This window comes from Anabrus simplex, chromosome 1 (genome assembly GCF_040414725.1).
Source record: "Anabrus simplex isolate iqAnaSimp1 chromosome 1, ASM4041472v1, whole genome shotgun sequence".
Lineage (NCBI taxonomy): Eukaryota > Metazoa > Arthropoda > Insecta > Orthoptera > Tettigoniidae > Anabrus > Anabrus simplex.
In genome coordinates, this window is record NC_090265.1 from 1576019422 (window position 1) to 1576042920 (window position 23499).

Here is a 23499-nt window from a genome sequence, read left to right on the forward strand (position 1 = left end):
AATGGAATTAATGAAGCCACCATCTAGAGGCGAGGATAGGAACTGTGCCAGCTGCTGAAGCCTGCCACACTCCTCTGGGACAACGATTAATGACTGGCAGATGAAATGATATTGGAGAATGTTACTGGAATGAGGATGAATAGAAATGAATAGTGTGACGACTCCCTCTGAATCACATGTTAACAGACACAGTGTACATGTTCTCCACCACCTGCAGTGCTGCCGTCGATAAAAGTCCAAGTACGCACGCTTTTTGTCGGCTTAATGTGGAGGTGTATGAACAGTTTGTGGTATTTCTTCGGTAGTTTTATATGTTCTTCAGTTTTATAGTGCAAAATATCTGGTGTTAACTTTTCGTGAACTGAAAAGTGAAAAAGATTAAGCGTTTGAGAAGTAGGACATATAGTTTGGCATACGCATCAATTTACTAACACATGTGAATTTGCCTACAACTTGCTATGTCCTGGGTTGCAAGTCAGGTTATAATAAACAATATAATAACAATATAAATGGTCCGTTATTGCACATTATAAATTTTCCTGCTAACTCATTCCTGGTTGCCAGCGTTTTGCCCTCATGTGCTAGGTTGGGCTCATCAGTTGATACCTAGCACACCTACCAAGACGCCGGCTAGTGCATACCGTGGAGGCCACTGCCTAGGCTACTTGGAGCCACCGGCAGTGCCAATGCACTATGAGAGACTTTGTCTCTTTACCAAAAATTGATGCCTGTTTGGCTATCAGATGATATAGATGTTGATTTCCATAGGGAATCTGAAATATTTGTCCCAAATGAGTAAATTTATAATAATACTAATATCAACATCTATATCATCAATTTTTGGTAAAGAGACAAAGTCTCTCATAGTGCATTGGCACTGCCGGTGGCTCCAAGTAGCCTATGCAGTGGCCTTCACAGTATGCACTAGCCAGCGTCTTGGTAGGTGTGCTAGGTACCAACTGATGAGCTCAACCTAGCACATGAGGGTAAAACACTGGCAACCAGGAATGAGTTAGCTGGAAAATGTATAATGTCCAATAACGGACCATTTATATTGGTATTATAAATTTACTCATTCGGGACAAATATTTCAGATTCCCTATGGGAATCAACATTTATATCATTATGATAAACATTTGAATGAAAAACGGCATTTTTTTTCACACCCAAAAGATCCCACTCTGTTCTCAAAGTGATCGAAACCTATCTCACTTCAAGATCCGCCTTAAGTGATAGTACCCTTAACATCATTTTTCAGTCATATTAGAGCCATGGCAAAAGCTGTTGTCAAAGAGAATGGAAAAATCGTAAGTACAGCTCCGGAAAAAAATACAGCAAAATTACCTTTGATCAGCTATTATTATCAAGTTGGGAAGATGAAAAAATAGTTCCGGCAGATTCCCTACCTGTTGTTTTCCTAGCCTTTTCCTAAATGCCCTAAATGCAGATCAGTATTGATTGGTTATTCATCATTTCTGTGGGGATACTGTTAAACATGCAAGCAAAGTGACAGATTTTACAGCATGTATTGGTTCTCTGCAAAACAATACAGAGGAATCCGGCTCCATGGCTAAATGGTTAATGTGCTGGCCTTTGGTCACAGGGGTCCTGGGTTCGATTCCCGGCAGGGAATTAATCAGAATTGGTTAATTTCACTGGCACAGGGGCTGGGTGTATGCGTCTTTTCATCCTCATCACGATGCACAGGTTGCCTACGGGTATCAAATCAAAATACCTGCATCTTGCGAGCCAACTTGTCCTTGGACACTCCCGGCACTAAAAGCCATACGCCATTTTATGTAATACATTGGAGGCAAAAGGCAGTCCGTTTTCAGTCCTAACAAGTCTACCAGAATATAGTAACTCACCCAACTATCCCATTTACCCATCGAATTAATTATTTATGTTTTCTCATGTAGAGGAAGTTGTGAGAAATTTTAGTGTACAAGAAGCACAGTAGCGGCAACTAAGGGGGGCGAAGGGGGGCAGTCACCCCGCACTTTGTGGAGAAAACATTACATTTTTATTTCATTTTAGCCGGCCGAAACTAGGAATTATTGGAATTATTAAAAAAACTGTGCAAGCCCCGTTATCTTATCAGCCAGCTCTTTAGTTTATTTTCTTTAATTATTAGCAGAAATACGTCATACAAACTGTCGTTCGTCATGGCTAACCGATTTGCATAGCACCGCATTAAGTAGTGGAGACATTGCATGTGCTATGAAAAAGGGTAGCAGGGGTATGTCTTTTTGCCGAGATCAAGGACACTGATGTATGATTCACCGATTGTCGCACGCATTCATCCGTCTGGCAGTCTTTTTATTGTCTATTAGTTTCTTTGTGTGAAGTCAAATACTAAATGATGTTAAATTGTATAATAACACCGTACTTCTGTTTAATTGTAAGACATATGTATAATTTTCCTTTGGTGAAAGTTTTATTCTGTAGTCTAGTATTGAATCAACATCTCAAAAACTGGTATTACTGCACTTAAATTGGTAAAATCTTTACCTCTCTGTGGAAATTCGCCTAGAGAGCATAAAAAATATACCACTTTGTAGCTTTTCTTCCAGTTTACATGCATGTACCCAGCCCTCTCCCCCCCACCCCCCTGGGCCGCTATATCCCACTAACCCGGGTACTTTTTGTTGTCCGTAATTTTGTCCCCCCCCACTTTTCATTCCCAAGGAGCAGAACCAATAGTCATGTCAAATGAAGCCCAACTGGACAGAGTTCCAGTTTTCAAATACTTGGGTAGCGTTATATCAAATGACAACCTAGCAAAACATGAGGTGAACAATCGAATCAACAAGGCAACATAATTCTACCACCAGGTAAGACATCTGCTGTGGGATGAGCAAATACCCATGAAAACAAAAATGACATTGTACAAGTCCTATTATACACCAATTCTTACATACAGTCTCGAAACCACAACACTGACCAATAGAGATAATTCCAAATTTCAGGCAGCTGAAATGAAATTCCTACGCACTATGATCGAGAAAACCAGGAAAGACAAGATTAGGAATGAGAAAATTAGAGAAGAAGCAGGAATAGATGATTCTCTCCTCAATAAGATTCAGATATCAAGACTGAAGTGGTTTGGTCACATGAAGAGGATGCCAGTAAACAGAACTGCAAGGAAGGAATTTGACAGAAAAGTAGAAGGAAGACGACCCATGGGAAGGCCACGAAGGAAATGGATAGATTTAGTTAAGAACGATGTACTGCTGAGAGGTCATGATTGGGACAAGTTGGTGGAGGAAGAATGGTACAAGGACAGGATGAGATGGAGGAGGCTCATATACCACACCCGGAAAACTGGAGATGGTTTAGGATGATGATGATGACTTTCATTCCCAATATTTCAAGAAGGCCTGGATAGTGTACCCCCCAATTACTGTTTCTCATGGACTAGGGTGCTGTACTGGACATTGCTTAGGACTTGGTACCAAAATTAATTTTCCATTACAATATGATGCCGATTTTATTTCCGAATAAAAGTAAGGAAAGAAATGCAAGCTTGTACGACTGCAAAACATACCCATAAAATGCCAAAGGTGTCCAGTTAACTGACTGATATGGTGAAATGCTGGCAAGATTCATTAAGCTAAGCATGTTAATATATTTTTTAAGTAGTTATATAGAACTAAATGTGTATGCCATACCGGTATGTAACAATCATGTGGGTGCCTGCGGAGATATAATATGTTTATATTACGTAGCATGTACACTAATAGTTGAACATGGGTTTTTAAGGTTATAACTGATAATTGCAACCGAGTTTGATTTCGGGGTCAATTAATGAAAGATCACTTAGTTGTATCGATACACGTTTGAGATATTCGTTAAGATACTGACGAACCCATTTTGGAAGTAAGGTCATTAAATCATTACTAAATGCAAAATATTTCCTATGTATTTTTCACTTATTACTTTCAAAACAAGGAACACTATATCTTAATCTGAACGAAACACAGATCGTACATAAACACAGTCATTGGTCAGTAAACAGAATACACAGTCCTGAAACATCACAATAATTAACACACAGTTTTAAATCATTTATTTAAACAATAAATTCCTAATTAAGTCACATCAGATCTCATTTAGAATCACATGTTCGGAGACAGCTGATCACCTTCTATCTACACCAGTACCGCGTAGTGTAAGAACATATCAACCAGCAGAAGTTGTCACACTATGCATTTCTATTCATCCTGCTGGAATGAAAGATGACAGGGAAAACCAGAGTACCTGGAGAAAAACCTGTCCCGGCTCTGCTTTGTCCAGCACAAATCTCACATGGTGTGACCAGGATTTGAACTGCAGAACCCAGCGGCGAGAGACCAGCATGCTGCCGCCTAAGCCACAGAGGCTACTACCATGAAAAGATGATGATTATTCACAATATGTGGCAAATATAATGAAATATAAATGAAATGTTGTGTAGCCTCCGGAGAGGCCTGGTGCAGGTCTTTTGATTTTACTCCCGTAGGCGACCTGCGCGTCCCCATGCCAGGGGAATTAACCAATTATGCTTAAAATTCCTGACCCTGCCGGGAATCGAAATCTGGGACCCCTGTAACCAAAAGCCAGCATGCTAACCACTCGGCCATGGAGCCGGACTAATGAAATATGATACATTCAAACTCATTTATTGTATTAACCATTTCCATTGGGAAGTTATCAATAATATCCAGCTATTAGACACAGTATAATATCAAAATTTATCAGGTTTACCATAACATATATAATTCAACTGTCAGAGATTCTTTTTACCACAAATCAAATACATACTTCAAAGTTCAAATATAGCAGTCATTAACTGATGACCTAAAAAGGATGGAATGCAGAGGTATAAGACGTAAAATCTTGAAATAGTTAGTCTGTCTCCTAATAAGTTTTTCCACAGTATGGAAATCAAGTATTAAGTATGGAAATCAAGCATTGAAATGAAGAATATGCATATGTGCACTTACCAAGAAAATCGCCACCATAGAAGATTGTATGTACCAAGAGAATCCAAATCATACCCAAAAACTTCAATCCATGAACAGCCGGAATTGATTGTGGGCTTAACTGTGTATTCAGCAGGAAACTAGTGTTGGAGTAGGATGAGAAGCAGAGTAGGAACTTCCCAATGGGTCCTGAGGGCATATTGTATTTCTTCTGTGCATTAGACATTCATACAACTTAAGTAATGAGAATAGAACTAAACTAAAAATGTTATAAACAACCCAAGTATTGAAGGACTCTTAAGTTATCTCTACAAGCCATTTCCAAAATGTAATGTACATTAAACTCTTACATTATTCATGCAACCTATAAAACTTATTTGAAAGATTTTAAAGGGTTTGTGTTGGGGTCACAGCTGCAAGTTTAGATGTGAAATTTTTTTTTTGCTATTTGTTTTACGTCGCACCGACACAGATATGTCTTATGGCGACGATGGGATGGGAAAGGCCTAGGAAATGGAAGGAAGCGGCCGTGGCCTTAATTAAGGTACAGCCCCGGCATTTGCCTGGTGTGAAAATGGGAAACCACGGAAAACCATCTTCAGGGCTGCCGACAGTGGGGCTCGAACCCACGATCTCCCGATTACTGGATACTGGCCGCACTTAAGCGACTGCAGCTATCGAGCTCGGTAGATGTGAAATAAATTACCTAGCCATTATGGGTTTGAAATGTTATTTTTGATATTTTATTTCTTAATTCCAAATGGTCAGGTGAGTGGGCTGTGCGGTTAGAGGCGCTCAGCTGCGAGCTTGCATCCGGGAGATAATGGGTTCAAATCCAACTGTCAGCAGCCCTGAAGATGATTTTTCGTGGTTTTCCATTTTCCCACCAGGCAAATGCTGGGGCTGTACCCTTATTTAAGGCCACAGCCAATTCCTTCCCACTCCTAGGCCTTTCCTATCCCATCGTCGCCATAAGACCTATCTGTGTTGGTGCGATGTAAAGCAAATTGGCGCAGAATTCACCTCAAGATGCTCTGTTGCCTTAACTTTGAGATGTTCCCAATAACCCATTTGACTCACGACATCTGTGACTTTTGAACATTTTTTAAATTCTGATAAGCTGCTCTATCCTCTCAAATGCGTTTTCAATAATTTTGTAGCCGTTCAAATGTCATGACATTTTGCAAAAGAAAGACATTTCTTGCACATTTATGCACTCTTATTTTCTCAAACGTTACTATTTGATTATTTTTTCACTGTATACTTCTAGAACTTGTCGAGATAAATAAAACAATACTTTACACAAAATGCTACCATGCTGGAGTGCAGAACAACACTAATTATTAGCCACGTAGCATGATGATTTTAGTACCTCAAATGGCAGCATTATTGCATCACAATGATGTCATACTGAGGACAGACTCTTGTTGGTAGATACATTGGTTTCTTGTACGTCGTCTAGAAATGACGCTGGCTTTAAAACTTTCATGTTTTTTAAATGTTCACTGGCCCTCAAAAATTACACTCATATTCAACATCAAAAAAGAAAAAGTACTATAGTGTACATATTAAACTAAGCTTTTTCTAAGTTGAATTGTTAATAATAAATAAATGGTTTAAATGATAGCAATAGAGTACCATCAGTGCAGCATTTGTGTAAAAATTGAAAATTTCTGTTAGATGTGAAATATGTACCACGTGATAGCTATTGTTGAAATAAATTACCTAGTCAGTATGGGTTTGTACGGTTTTCATTTTTATCTTGTTATGACAGAAAAATGTTTTAAAAACTTTAATAATTCGGAATTGTAAAATATTAAAAAGGGAAGACAAATTTGAGAAGGGAGATTTGGCTGTTAAGTTGTTGGAAGATTATGGAATAGTAATACAAACTGCCAGCAGTTTTAAGGAAAGCAAAGCTGAAGGATAGTAGTGATAGTAGTGGAAGATCTTCAAAATGTAAAACTTTTTAAAAATCTACAAATGAAGAGTGAAATGCTGCACTTCTACACTGGTTCAACAAAAAAATGGTGAAAGGAGTTAACTCACTGTTCCAATATGTACAGAGAAAGCCAAGTTATTCAATGTATTTTCATTGAACTGGATCATCTGTGTTTTTAGATTTCTCATGCATGGTCTTCCTTCATAAACCCAAATAACCGAAAGTGTGCACTAGATATGCTGACAGAGCATATTGGATTAATTTCTAGGACACTATGGAACCTATACATAGTGTACTACTTTTTCCAGATATGAGTTAAAACTGTCAACTACTTTGATGCCAGCCACTCTGGTATAGTCAATTAAGACACTCATCTAGGGTAAGTGGGGTCCCAGGTTTGTATCCAAAGAATGTTCAGTATCATTTTTATTTAAAATAATAAATTTTTTATCCATATTGAACTGTCTTACTTTTAAAGCTTTTAAAAGCTTTGTAGTCATTTTTATTTGAAGTGCTCCAATTATGACCTTAACAAAACATGTAAGTGATGATTTCTAGAGAGTGTTCAAAAGGATTGTTACTGAGATCATAATATTGACAGGGCATGGTAAGGGTGAGTATGATTTTGTTTCCCTGATACCATTTAATTCTATTTTGTGGTTTAAACATCTATATCTGAACAGCTGTTAAAGCATATTCAAATAATCTTACAAGTGCCTTCTTATTCTTGTGCATACCCACTCTCACAACACTGTTTTTTTTTTTCTGATTAAAGTCTCATCAAGAGATCTGTTCCCTTTCCTGCTCTGAGGAATTCTGAAGCTCAGAGCTGACTCAAATAGTCCCACTTCAGCCACCCATTTCTTACATTATCTCCTCCCTCTCCACACATGGCACACTATTATATTTCCTCCAGAGGGCTTTGCCATTCCTCTCTGACCCAATAGTACCGGTAATAAAAACATTTGTGTTTTGGAATTGCTTTATTCTTCTATCTTTGCTATTTTGTTTTCCCTGTACCACTTTTGTGTCGCAACTCTTCATGTCACGACAAGTAAACTCCAGTCCAGGTTGATTCATTTTCACTCAAAAAGCAAAACATTAAGCCAGGGGACATTAACCAGGGCATTGGATGGCTCTAGTTTTCCACCTATGCCCAACTTTTTTATTATTTTTATGCTTGTATGGCATAAAGATCTTTCTCTTCCTCTCTCATAGAAATTACAAAGTCAAAATTTCTCAATTTAAATATAATTAATATAATTAATACTGTGGTAAGTTAATAGCCATTTCATAAATAAAATTCATGTTCTGAATTCACCTTGTGTAGAATCTTCCTCTTGACTGTTAGGTAGAGCAAGCTTGGCTACAGATGATTCGTTCTTGTTCATTGTATCTGTAATATGAACAAAGCTCAACATTATAAACTCTTCTGGATAACACATCAATTTTGTTACTGTTAGCAATGCATAACTATTCTAGCAAATAATCCAAGACTTTGTTATGAAACTCATTACTTGAAATATGATCAACGAAAAAGAAAGGAAGTCAAGGCAATATACTGTAACTATACTGCAGCTCTCCTATAGGAGGAATATTCAGTGCAGTGTCTAATAAAAAAAGGTTTGAATAGTGATATCCACTCTGTTCAATATTGTCTTTTGAAAACTAAAGACAGACTAAATTGGAAGTGGAAGTAAATGGAATGAACCAATAAAAAAATAAATAAACATACACAAAATTATTAGGAAATGTGAGATAATGACACCAAGGAGCATGATCACACTTCTCCAGAGTCTTGTTGCTAGGAGTGTGATAGTGCTCCTTTTGCAGGTGCTTTGCATATTGGGTAATAACGCAAGTGATATTTTTAGCATAAGCACTGTTAACCCGAGAGTGGTAACATGACTTTTTGTAATGCCAATAGTAACGCAGGGTGTCCTCACACCCCCATCAGTGTCTTTTCTTCTGTGATACTGGAATGAACACAAAATCAAATTTTATTAAATAATCAGTAAGAGAATAAAACTGCAATGTTATGTAAAGTAATTCACAACAATAAACAGGTACAAATCACAGATACAACAACAATTCCTTCTGTCATCATTTGAGCTTTTATTGTATTTCTGTTTCTTTGTAAGTCATATTCATATTCACTACAGTAGATGTGTGTTCTCGAGCATCAATGCAAGGCGTACAAACATTTTGCATGTGTTTTATTCACATATATTGTAGGCGCTTATAACAGAATAACCTAGAATTAAGTACATGAAAAGTTCCAACACCACCTCAGTTACATTAACTGGCCATTTTCTTTCTATAAGACAAACAACATTGGAGATGCATTTAGGAACTTGTTAAGCGAACGTGTAAATGAAGGTAGACAAAATATTAGATGTTTTAGACAACCAACCACAGATGCAGTAGTTACAGGTTTCACCGTGGGGGGTCTGCAGCACCCTGCGTTACCACTCCTGAGTTAATAAGTGTGTCATAAAAAAAGAGTTAAAAACACTAAAGAATAGGCTCAAGTATCACAAATAAGTATTTGTTTAACTATTTTCAGAATCCAGATTGAGTCCATCTGACATTTAGAAATTTAAGAATACATTTTTACTAATCTGTCTCATAAGTTTGGGCCTGGATTCTTATGTAATTACATATCCCACTCCTTTACTTGTAGACGACTGAAGACAAAATGTTGCAGTTCTGATATGGTTATCCTTGGGTTTCATTTTACATATTCTTTATAATAATGACCTATTTTACATATTATGTAAATAATTTAACATATTTTTACATATCTAGATAATTTTTGAAAACATCTCTTAAATTTTTTGCTTGTTTTATTTTTCAGACTATTGAAAAATAACCATCGTAGAGAAGGTACATCTATTGCACATGCCATCTGGAAATTGGCCATGTGGTCAGATGGCTTGATCACCTTCAAGAAGACATGCGCTATGTTCATCTTATTCATGAAGTATATTTTGGGCTTATGTCGTATAATTAATTATAAACACACTCTAAGCGTTTCAAAAGGAACCTCGCCTTTCTTCATCAGGAGACAACAGAGAAATGAAACAACGCATTAAAGGTTGCTAGGAGAAAGCAACAAGAAACTTAAAATGGTGCCCTAAGATGTAAAAGGGGATGCTATTTTAGCCCCATGCTAGAGATGTAATGGCAACAGTAAAGCATCATTCTCTAATGGTTCTGATAACAGGGAGCCATGATTCACTGAGGTTGTAGCCTGTATCGCGGTTGAAATTATCTGGGTGTTTACGTATTTCAACCGCCTCCCTGATAATTCTTGGGCGATATTGCTTTATACGGGCAAGAACATCCACTTCGTGGAACAAGACATCATGACCAGGTGTCAAGGCATGATCAGCAACAGCTGATTTATCAAGTTGGTTGAGTCTGATACACCTGATATGTTCTTTGATGCGAGTACATACCGTTCTCGAAATCTGCCCAATATAAACCTTGCCACAAGTACAGGGAACTCAGTAGATACCAGGTTGTTGCAATTTAGGCAAACTATCCTTAGTTGGTCGCAGGAGTTGCCTAATCTTAATTGATGTTCCAAAAATAGTTCGTACATGGTACTGTCCCCTTCAAATTTGGCTCATAATTCTTAATGGCTAATAATATTCTTTCATTGGGAGTGCTGTGTAAAATTTTATTTGTGAGTAGCTGTGTTCTATGTCAGAAACCAGTCTGACCAGTTTTGGAAGAGGGCAGAGTATTGATTTTTTCCAGCTTAGCGAACGACAACACATGTTAGTCACGTGGCAGGCCAGGAAGTTTTCAAGGTTACTTCCGTATGAACTGAAGTGCACATCGAACTTGCACGGAATCCAGTAATTTGTAGAATCATTACAGCCTATCACAGTACGTCAAGTTAACCAATTAGACATCAAGAAAGTGCCACACCTCCATGGCTATGAACATATAAAACTCGGTACAAGTGGTAAAGACCTTTCTCTTTTATTCTGACCCCGTACTGCTGCAGATTTTTGTGAGCTCAAGTTACGTGTCTTAACCACGATATTTATACAATGTGATTAACCTGATAAATTCTATAACACCATTTGTGTGAGTTTCAGCTACCATCGAACTTCAAGTAAGAAGAGGACCTCTAAAATTCATAGTTATCATCTACACCAGGATGCTTCACCTACTTTCAAGAGGAGTAAATAATCCAGCTTCGGAAATGGACTTTGCTGTCATCATGTCGTGCTAAATGTAGGCACATTCTAGCATGAGGGAGAAAGCGACCAGGACAACGATCAACATGCAAGCTGATACCACCATCCAGGAGGAGATCGAGTCTTATCACAAATTTAAGTACAATTTTGTAATGATATTATTCTACATCTATATAGAAGTTAGCATTAATATTTCTATTAGACTAGTGCAATTCTGCAATATTTTCATACTTCATTTCTTCTGGGGTATGGTAGTGTTGGTACATTGTGTGTGAATGTAATTTTGGATTCTATTAGTGTAGTTTGTTCTCGAATGTCTTCCGAGATTATTTGAAGTCCCGTGCACATGTTTAAACTTGCCATTTGAGAGTAATTGATGTCTTGGATAAAATATAATTTAATTTCAGATTTAGGAACTTGTGAGGGACAGAATTTACATTGTGTCTGATGTGATGAATTTCAGTGTGCATTTCATCTTATGCATTTCCGTGGATTTATGCAGGATAGTGTCTTCGAATTCAAAGTTAAATTCAGTTTTTATGTAGAACCAAAAATCACCACTAATAATAATAATAAATTTTAAGACCGAGTTAAACAAAAGATTAACGGTCATGAGTGATAAATATTATTTTATGTTTTTGCAAGATAGTTAATGTGTGCACTGTTGATGAATTATGAGCCTGGAATATGGCATCCTGTAGGATTAATTTATGGATTATTTGGAGATGCATGTGTATTGAATTACCATGCGTTATATGAATTTTGGGAGCACGTGTTATTTGATAATTATGAGATTTGAAGGTAATAATAAATTTATCGTGACTCATTGACCATGTGTCCGGTGACATTGATTTATTTATTTATTTATTTATTTATTTATTTATTTATTTATTTATTTATTTATTTATTTATTTATTTATTTATTTATTTATTTATTCGTATCAGAAGCAATACATCATATAAATTATTAGTTAAGAATGAGAAATAATTAGATAGGCCTAACTGGTAAAAACATACTAGAGGTACATTCAAAGTAACAATTATATCATATCGGACCAGAATTTGGCAAGATCTCGACCATTTGGTGTGGCCTTCACTAAATCTTGCATGGTGCAAATGAGAGGGCAGGAGTTGCAATTAAGGAGGTGTGCCATGGTTTGTTGTTCTCCACAGACACAGAGGGTTGACTCTTCAGATAGACCCCACTTCTTCATATTGTTCTAAGATTGACCGACCCCAGACCGCAGCCTGTTCAGACTCTTCCATGTAGACCATGATTCTTCATAACTGGCTGTAAGGGTTTCAGATGGATCCATCCATCCATTGAGATGAAGGTTTCTGGATCTCCAGGAAGTTAGTCTTGATGATTGAGGTGACTCCGAAAGGCACTCAGTAGAATGAAGAAAACTCAATTTCAATTGTTGTTGAGCAGGTTGATAATCGTGTAATGGATATGTTTGGGAAGTGTCTACTTTAGAATTTTCATGTTTGGCAGCTACTTCATGTCTAATACCTGGGGGAGCAATGCCAGCCAAACAATATACCTTATCACAAGGTATAGATCTTAGGCAACCAGTTATAAGCTGGCAGGTTGCATTTAAAGCAATATCCACCTGTTTGGCATGACATGATCTATACCAAACAGGGCATGCATATTCTACTGCAGAGTAGCTCAGTGCTAAAGCAGTAGTTCTCATTGTTTGAGCTTGCATTCCCCAGCTGGTACCGCATAACTTGCGAAGAATGGAATTTTGCGTAGATACTTTGTGTTTCGTGTTAACACAATGTTGTTCATACATGAGTGCACGATCCAGAGTCACCTCTAGATATTTAGGTGTTGAGCAATGACCCAGGAGAGCACTTTCCCAGAAAATCTTCAGTTTTCTTCTTTCCTGCATATTCTTTAAGTGAAAAGCGCAAACTTGCGTCTTTGAGGTGTTAGGCTTTAGATGGTTTTCTCTGTAGTATGGACTCAGTTCATCTAAGGCTTTGATTAGTCTCCATTCAACACTCTCAAACTGATCACCCTGGGTGATAATAGGTCCATCATCTGCATAAATGAAGCTTTTTGTTCCTTTTGGCAAGGGTTGATCATTCGTGTAAATATTAAATAATATTGGAGACAAAACAATACCTTGGGGTAGGCCATTCCTGAGGTTCTTCCAACAACTATGTTGCCCTTGGAAATCTACAAAGAATCTTTGATTTTCAAGAAGACATTGAAGAAATTCAGTCAGCTTCTTGTCCTTTGTCATCTTATAAAGTTTACTCAACAGAATTTGGCGAATAATGTGTCATAGGCTGCAGTTAGGTCGATGAAGACTGCTCCAGTTATTTTCCAATTTTCTAAACCATCTTTAATATATTGGGTCAAATGGAGGATTTATGATATACAGTTCTTCCCTCTTCTAAAACCAGCTTGTTCTCAGATCAAAAGTGGTTCAACTATTTTTGTAAGCCTTACCAGAATCATTCGTTCTAAGATCTTGAATACCGAGCTTGATAGGTGCAGTCGCTTAAGTGCGGCCAGTATCCAGTAATCAGGAGATAGTGGGTTCGAGTCCCACTGTCGGCAGCCTTGAAGATGGTTTTCCGTGGTTTCCCATTTTCCCACCAGGAAAATGCCGGGGCTGTACCATAATTAAGGCCATGGCCGCTTCCTTCCAACTTCTAGGCCTTTCCTATCCCATCATCGCCATAAGACCTATCTGTGTCAGTGCAACGTAAAGCAAATAGCAAAAAAAAAAAAAAAAAAAAAAGATCTTGAATAAATGACAGAGCAAGGAAATTGGTCTAATTTTTAGGATCATGTGGATCTTTTCCTGGTTTGAGGAATACTATAACTCTATATTTCCTCCAAATTCTGGGTATTCTGCATGTTCGAATGCAATTGTTAAATAGATTTAGTACCCATTCTCTAGTAACAGGCCCAAAATTCTTCATTTGTTGAATACAGATTTCATCTACACCAGGAGCCTTTCCGTTTTTACTGATATTTATAGCCTCATTCAGTTCTACCATGGTAAAGGGATTAGAAAGCATACTGGTCTCTGGTATGAATTTTGTCTTAGGAACATCCACTTTTGTTTTAGAACTGGAGTTTACAGACTTGACATTTTGGATGAGTTGGTGAGCAGTTTGCTTTGTAGATTCGTTACAAAGAGATGATGCTTTATTAGGATCATTACTGAGACGCCTGAGTAGCCTCCAGGCCTTCTGACTACTCCTATCCATGTTAACCTCTTCCATCAATTTTAACCACTGTTCTCGTTTAGTCTTTGAAATAGCAGAGAGAAGTTGTTGTCCACTTGCAATAGTTTCAGCACTAAACGGATCCACAAATTGAAGTAGTTTTTCAGTAGGGCAGATGTTTCCTGACAAAGACCTTGTATGTAATTAGTTCTTTCTCCTCTTGGAATGGCTTATTTAGAACACAATCTAATGGCATCAATAAATTGGTCATATGCCTCTGGTATGGGACTGATCATATTCATCTTTTTATCTAAAGAGGAAGTGAAAGATTTCCAGTTTGCCTTTTTGAAATTATATCTTCTCTTAAAGTAAACACTCTGTGGTCTGACTGTGGCTAATATCTGGCACATTATGGGATGATGTTGTGTGTTAGGAATAGGAAGGTAGACAGATTTAACACACTGATGGGCAATCCGCTCACTCACAAAAATAAGGTCTGGATTATATCCACGTTTTCACCTTCCACTGTTGAAGGATGAAGGAAGTTTGTTATCATGAATGATGGACAGTTGGTGTGATTCTGCCCAATACATAACAGCTTCTCCATTCCCATCATCATGTGGATAACCCCGTATAACGCTGTGGCTGTTGAAATCATCCACAAAGATTGACACTTTCTGCAAATTCAGATTATCAGGTTGTCTGAATGAAAAGCTTACCTTTGGTGGTTTATAAATGGAAAAAATGATATAGTTACTCAATTCTATTGCAATAATTTCTGTCATTTTCATCTGTGATGGAGATTGCAATAATCCTGATATCTGGTTTAGTGAAGATGGCACTTCCATATTGGCCATGAGGACATTCGACTGCCAGTCTCATTCCAGGGATTTTAGGACATTGTTGATTAACATACCTATGAGTTTCTTGTATACATAAAACATCACAGTTATGTTTTAGGCATATTTCATGTAAAAGATCTTCTTTACAAGAAGACAGTCCTTCAATGTCAAGAGAAATAATTGTTAAATTGGGCTCTGATTAGAGCCTTTCCCTACTAGAACGAATCATTTCAGATAGTACTTTAATGATGCTTCCAGAATGCTGACGTTCAGTTCAGTAACGGAAATTCAATTCCGACTACCTATGCAGGAGCACCACGAGCAGGAATCAGCTTCACCCCAGGTGACATTGATGTTTAACCATGATAATAGTGTGTGATATTGTTAACCAGTTCTTCTAAATATTGATTGCTGAATTTCTATCTGATGCGACAATGCAGTATTCACGTTATTTTCTATGATAAGTGAGTGTCAATCTTCAATCATGTGTCACTGAACGTCGGACATTACGATTTACCTGATACTGTCATCTGACCAATCCATTGCTAGGATTATGATAAAATCTAAATCTAAAAATCAAATTCTAGGACTTGTTTGTAAATAAATGTCATATATCATGTGTGTGAATGTAAATGAATGCAGTAGTTAGTAAAATTATTTTCTGTGATTTATTGAAATGTGGTTCTGACCTGACTGCGTGCTCAGCATGGTGGGCTCAGGTTATTTCGGCATTGTTTGTGCTGATTTATCGTGCAGAATTTATGGTGTTTAGTGAATTTTATTATATATTTAAGTAAAGCTCTACATTTACGTGCTATTAAAATGGATAAGCTCATATTATTTCAACCTTGTACGAACAAAGTTTTAAAGAAAATATATATGTAAATATTGTAAAAATTCCAAGGCGTGTGTAACGTTAATTCATTAATGTCTTAAATTATTTTCAATTTCATTTTGAAGAATTTTCCTGGGAAACATGCTTCTTTCATAATAATGTTGGTGATATCTTATATAATCATAATTGTTGAAATAACGTTAATTAATATTTTGAGAAAGTAATCTATTCAAGTTTATTTTTGAATAAAAATTATTTCAATATCAGAGGAATCTTCCAGCAATTAAGAATAAATGATAACGCAAATATCTCAGCATTATTTATGTGATTTTCACCATGCCATTACTACCGGTATTTAAATTCTTTTGTAATCAAGATAAAATTTTCATTAATTCTTTAATTGTACACGGGCTATGGTGATAGTCAATTTTCTGTTAAGATGAGGTTCATCCTCACTAATAATGATTTTTTTTTCCTCGAGCCATGTGAAGGCTAATTGTTATTTTTATTCACTTTTCAGTGTAATTCAGGCTTCATTGTGGGAGGACCAAGGATCCAGAATGTTATCACAGTCTTATGAGAGAAAATTTTTAAAATACATCAAGAATTTATTTGTAAATTTTGTTTTTATTGTTATTCACTGGAGTGCTACTGTAAATAAATGTCAGAATTTTGTTTTAAAATGTTTGTTTATCCACTGTCGTCAGTCCTTGTCCTTTAAACTGCCCCTAAAATAAGCGAAGCCAGTAATTGAATGGTCCACCAAATGAGACTCTCGTTCACCGGCTGAGCCTACCCGGGAAAAAGGGGGATTTTAGCAATACGATCCGTCGTATTATGTATGTAAGGTAGGTAAGCAGTTCCTTGTACATCTTTTTCCTTAACAGATGTCTGATTATGCGTTGATTTCAGAACCATTGAGATCAAAGTTCTGCTGTAACTGTTGCTCTCAAAGGTGGTTCTCAAGGTGTTAATTTCCTCTTGTAGAACTGACACTTCACAAATCCTCCTGGCCCTGATAGTCAGAGTTGTAAGGTTACCATGTTTCTGGGCAGGGTGATGGTGAGAATCTGCATGGAGATATTTATTGGTGTGTGTAGGCTTATGATAAATGCTGTGTCCTAAAGATCCATCCTCTTTCTTGGTGACGAGAACATCTAAAAATTGTATTTTGCCGTCAGATTCCATTTCCATGGTGAAACAAATGGAAGGATGCTGGCGATAAAGGTGATCCAGAAAGTGACCAAGATTGTCTTCACCTTCCGTCCATACGACGAACGTATCATTCACATATCACCACCAAATCTTTGGTTTGCAAGGTGCCGATGACAAAGTTTTCTCTTCGAAGTTTTCCATGAAGAAATTAGCCACAACAGGAGAGAGAAGACTTCCCATGGCTACACCATCTGTCTGTTCATAAAATTTCCCATTCCATAGAAAGTAGGGAGAGGTCATGTAGTGATAGAAAAGCCTTACGATCTCTTCAGTAAAAATATCATTAATGAGAGACATAACACCATCAACAGGTACTCTCATAAACAGAGACACCATGTCAAGACTCACTAAGATATCACCTGGTTGAAGTGATATAGTTTTTGACTTCTCACTGAAGTGTGTGGAATCCTTAATATAGGAAGGGGTGTTACGCAGGAGTGGTTGAAGTAGACTACCTAAATATTTAGACAAGGCATATGTCAGGTAACCAATTGTATTAGGCCTATTGTTAGTACAATTTTGGTTCCCCGACATATGCCCTTTCTAAATATTTAGGTAGTCTACTTCAACCACTCCTGGGTAACACCCCTTCCTATATTAAGGATTTCACACACTTCATTGAGAAGTCAAAAACTATATCACTTCAACCAGGTGATATCTTAGTGAGTCTCGATGTGGTGGTCTCTGTTTACAAGAGTACCTGTTGATGGTGTTATGTCTCTCATTAATGATATTTTTACTGAAGATATCGCAAGGCTTTTCTATCACTACATGACCTTTTCTACTTTCTATGGAATGGGAAATTTTATGAACAGACAGATGGTGTGGCCATGGGAAGTCTCTCTCTCCTGTTGTGGTTAATTTCTTCATGGAAAACTTCAAAGAGAAAGCTCTGTCATTGGCACCTTGCAAACCAAAGCTCTGGTGACGATATGTGGATGATACGTTCGTCGTATGGATGGAAGGTGAAGACAATCTTGGTCACTTTCTGGATCACCTTAATCACCAGCATCCTTCCATTTGTTTCACCATGGAAATGGAATCTGATGGCAAAATACAATTTTTAGATGTTCTCGTCACCAAGAAAGAGGATGGATCTTTAGGACACAGCATTTATCGTAAGCCTATACACACCGATAGATATCTCCATGCAGATTCTCACCATCACCCTGCCCAGAAACATGGTAACCTTACAACTCTGACTATCAGGGCCAGGAGGATTTGTGAAGTGTCAGTTCTACAAGAGGAAATTAACACCTTGAGAACCACCTTTGAGAGCAACAGTTACAGCAGAACTTTGATCTCAATGGTTCTGAAATCGACGCATAATCAGACATCTGTTAAGGGAAAAGATGTAAAAGGAATTGCTTACCTACCTTACATACATAACACAATGGATCGTATTGCTAAAATCTTACGTAGGTACCATGTACGAACTGTTTTTGGAACATCAATTAAGATTAGGCAACTCCTGCGACCAACTAAGGATAGTTTGCCTAAATTGCAACAACCTGGTATCTACTGAGTTCCCTGTACTTGTGGCAAGGTTTATATTGGGCAGACTTCGAGAACGATATGTATTCGCATCAAAGAACTTACCAGGTGTATCAGACTCAACCAAGCTGATAAATCAGCTGTTGCTGATCATGCCTTAATACCTGGTCATGATGTCTTGTTTCAAGAAGTGGATGATCTTGCCCATATAAAACAATATCACCGAAGAATTATCAGGGAGGCGGTTGAAATATGGAAACACCCAGATAATTTCAATCGCGATACGGGGTACAACCTCAGTGAATCATGGCTACCTATTATCAGAACCATTAGAGAATGATGCTTTACTGTTGCCATTACATCTCTAGCATGGGGATAAAATGGCGTCCCCTTTTACAACTTAGGGCACCATTTTAAGTTCCTTGGTGCTTTCTCCTAGTAACCTTTAATGCGTTGTTTCATTTCTCTGTTGTCTCCTGATGAAGAAAGGTAAGGTTTCTTTTGAAATGCTTAGAGTGTGTTTATAGTTAATTACACAGCATAAGTCCAAAATATTCTTCATGAATAGTTACAAGGGCCGTGAAAGTCTAAATGATAATATGTTCATCTTGTTCCAAACAATGCACTCTATAGAACCAAGTGGAGATTGGCTTGCTAAACAGTGGACCCTGCTCCATTGCGAGAAAAACACTAAGAAGATGATGATGATATAAGATATTTCAGTTGCTAAAGTTGGCTTATGATAATATTTTCTTTAAAATTGCAATTTCCACCCCTTTGTCTGTGAATTACAGTAGATCCAGGATATACTGACATCAGTCTATTCAAAGTGATATTCAGAACTCCTATATCTGGATCACAGTAGATGAAATGACGGATACCTTCAGATCTATATTGCCAACATTATTGTTGGGAAACTGGGTCCAGGAGCCCCCTTCAAATCACACCTAATCTATTTGATATTAATCCTGGAGCATACAAACAATGCTAACATTCCTTCATCAGGGCAATTTTCCAATCCGGAGTGTACACAACTGAAAACTGGTCACTGAGCCTTTCGAGAATCAACCTAATTTTGTATAACCTATCAGGATTCCCCTTGTAATGACTGCTGTTGCTAAAGTGCAAGAACAATAATATGTTTTCGAACTGGGTTCGTGCCATGGTTTTTGAAAAATCGGCGAGCTGAAAGTAGTGTCCTCTGTCCAGTACATTTTCAGATCTGGTTTTTGAATTATTCCCGTTACAAACATTAGTCCTAAAAGCTTTTTCATCTCATTTACATTGACTGGTTTCCACATCTAAAAAAATAGAATATTTACGAAATGGACGCGGTGCTGCACTAATAACTTGTTCCGCGTAAAGGTTTGTCAGATGGCATATATATTCAAGGAAATTGTCATTTACCCAAATAAATTGATGAAAGATAATTTTGTTGTTATTTTCAATGTCAACATTTATCCTACCCAGCCATGAAATTGATTGCAGGCCAGCAATAAGACGGTGCATATTGGTTATTTGAATGTGCTGAATTTCACTTTGCCCAGAGTCTGGTATATCATCATCAGAATTGCTATCGCTGTCACTGAAATCAGGGATGAGTTCATCACCAGAATCATCGTTCAGTAGTATGTCTTCAATTTCCTCACTTTGAAAACTGCCTTTGTAACATGTCATCTTATCATGACACAATAACTCACAAGAATATCATGACTGGCTTAGGTCTGTGTTTACTCAAAGAAAAAATAAAGAAAAACATTGGAATGTACCCTCTGTTCATGTAGTCAGGGTGAGAGGCTGTTCATTTATATGCCATCTATGGTTTTCAACACAAACCACAACTTCATACAAATTTAGTGCTAAATTCAAAACAACATTTACACTGTGTGACCTTAAATGCCTTAACTCAGATATGGTCCCACACATAGGCAGCTCTTAAATGCCTCAAGAGTTTGTGTTAAATGTCTTAACACGTTTCATGCGGGAGAAATTTACTTCCACAGAAGCAATTGTGGCTGAGATTGTTGCAAGTAAACAAGATAATCTGAAAGCCTCTGGGAGAATTCAATTAAATTAATTTTGAATCATTTGCCTTATTAAGATACTCAAATTTAAACCACGAAATGATTCCCCATGCAGTGGCGAAAATACAATTTCGGGTTTTCAGTTTGTAATTCATCTTTGTTAAAGAACTTTCCATAGCTCTACATCAATGAATTTAGCACTTCCAAAGGGAACTTCTGACTATATACTGAAAATTGAGTGGTATCACCTAACTGAAATGCTAGTTTTTCACATCTTGAAAATCTAACTTCCAATTGGGTTATAATGTTGTCCAGTAACACAGTCGCTTGTACTTAGATATACCAAAATTTTGTTCCTTCAAATCAAGGTGTTTGAGAGATGATACAGATCCTGTGGCCCTTACAGCAAACAGAAAAAGCTCAATGCATTTATCCTCATTTTGTAAGTTCCCCAAAAATATAATAAATTTGGAAACAGCAGTAATACAAAACCGTATATCATTCACTTTCTTTTAAATCATGTTAAAGAGTAATTCAGGTTTTTTTAATATTTCCTGAAAAACTTGAGAGAAAATATACAAAATTGAAAATAAAGAATATTTTTGTAGCCTTGGACTGTTAAGGCATTTGAATCTGGGCAGTTCATTAATTCAGTAAAAATTTATATTAATTCATTCTGTTAGTATTCACAGCAAAAAATATTTTAGCATTCCTATTCCACCTTACTTCACAATGTGTGGGAATCCTTTGCTCTGTCACTATCCAGCCTGTATGACCAGAATGATACTGGCCTCTGCTGAACTTGACTGCTACCATGGAAAGTTTACTGGTTACCATGGCAATGATGACGTCACGCACATTGTTCACGTCTATACCATCAATTGGTCTTACTTTTAGAGGCTTTACACTATCAACCAGCATACGTACCAACCGATATTCTACGTTAAATTACATCAGATAATCATTCCCGTATGTCTCACAATGTACATGTGAAAGTATTAATTATTAGCTATGCAGGAGGAATCCAAACAAAAGGATATAAAATTCGGTCGTGAACTTCTGATAGGAAATAAAGTAAGTCCTCAGTTGGTTCACAGAAAATCTGAATGCTTCTGAAATAGAAGTAAAGGAGGCCCAGCCTGCCCAAAAACCACCCCTGACAGACTTATAACTGGCATTGTGAGGTGCAAGATAAACTGTCAAAAGTGAGGGCTCCTTCCTACAGGAAGCAATGCAGAGTGTAAATGCAGAGACATCCAGGACCAAGCACATCTTCTGGTTTGCAGTAGATTCAGTGAACAGTTCACAAATCAGAATTTCTTGGAGACAAATGAAAAGGCTTTTTTGACTGCTGAATTTTGGAAATATTACATTTGACGTAAACGTGGAAAATTAAGTACTGTAATTCGAAGGTTACACTCATCCTTGTGATGAAGCACCTTGAGCTAGAGTTTATGTATTGAAGGATGGTCTTCTACAATTTGCAACTAAGCTGATGATATTGTTAACTACTCATCTACTAGGCTTTCAGTCTTCTTTTATATCTTCAGTATGGAAATCACCGTTGGTTTGAAAGATGGGTAATTTTGACCTCTCCAGTATACTACAATGCATAGAATATGTACGTTTTGTATTACATATTTTTCACTTCGTATTCCATTAGACTAAGTTGGCTAAGGATAAGGTAAGGTAAGGGTTATTCTGCCCGAAGGCAGGTCCGAACCTCTGCAGAGGTGTTCCTGAGCCGGAGTTTACGTACGGTAGGGTGGCCAGTTCCTTTCCACTTCTCCATTCCCTTACCCCCCACCAACAGCGCGTGGCAACCCATCCAACTCTTGACCACGCCCAATGTTACTTAACATCGGAGATCTCACGGGATCCGGTGTTTCAACACGGCTACGGCCATTGGTGCTAAGGATAAAACAGAGAGGAATAATTTACCTAGACAAGGCATTTGAGATGTGGTGCTATTGCCATATGCTCTGGATCAGCCAGGTAGATTGGATTTGAAATGAAGACATTCGACACAGACGGGAAAGAAGTGGGAGATTATCAACACCATCAAGACACGGAAACTCACTTACTTTGGTTATATAAGTGACACCCAGAGAAGTATGGTCTAGTTCATCTCATCCTGCAGGGAAAGATATGTGAAAAATGCAGCCTGGGCAGAAGAAGGACCTCATGGCTAGGAAACCTGCTTTCCTCAACAGCTATTTCCAGATCAGCCATCAATAGGATGACATAGCCAACATGATTGCCAATGTCTGATTATGGATATGGCACTTCAAGAAGAAGGCAAGAATATGCAACAATAACAAATTACAGTATTTTTTCATTATGTCTTCATTGGTTAGACTGCAAGAGGAGTCCTGTGTAATGTGGCCTTGTAGATGGGCAAACACTCTGGAGGTGAAAGTGAGAATATTGAAGACAGATCAACTTTTTGGGAGAGCAGATCTGATGCTATATGATTAACATTCCTTCAACACTTTCAGTGTTATAAAAGCGAAGATTTATTAACTCCCAATAACTAGTTTGTGGAGAAAAAATGTCTGGCATGATAGGGGTGAAAATGGAGGATTTTTAAGGGTTAATGGGTATAGCATGAATTGAAGTTTCAGTGTAATCATTGCAAATGGAGAAATCAGAAGGTAAAATTGGAGCTGGTGATGTGCTAGGAATTGATACTTTTGAAAGACACTCTAGGTTACGACACTACACAAGAAAGATAATATGCCATCGTTGTCATCATCATTGTTGCTTATGAGAATAAG

The 23499-nt window shown here is 37.4% G+C and overlaps 1 protein-coding gene across 2 annotated transcripts in view; it reads right to left on the minus strand.

The window, feature by feature from the left end:
• The window catches only part of LOC136858548 (nose resistant to fluoxetine protein 6), a 233412-nt gene that overhangs the window by 150541 nt on the left and 59372 nt on the right, over positions 1–23499 (minus strand). For both annotated transcript variants that reach the window (XM_067138166.2, XM_067138168.2), the window contains 2 exons: positions 8228–8302; positions 4986–5153 (listed from right to left, as the gene is read on the minus strand). In XM_067138166.2, coding sequence (XP_066994267.2) covers positions 4986–5153; positions 8228–8302 — 243 coding nt within the window. The remainder of the gene's footprint in view (positions 1–4985; positions 5154–8227; positions 8303–23499) is intronic.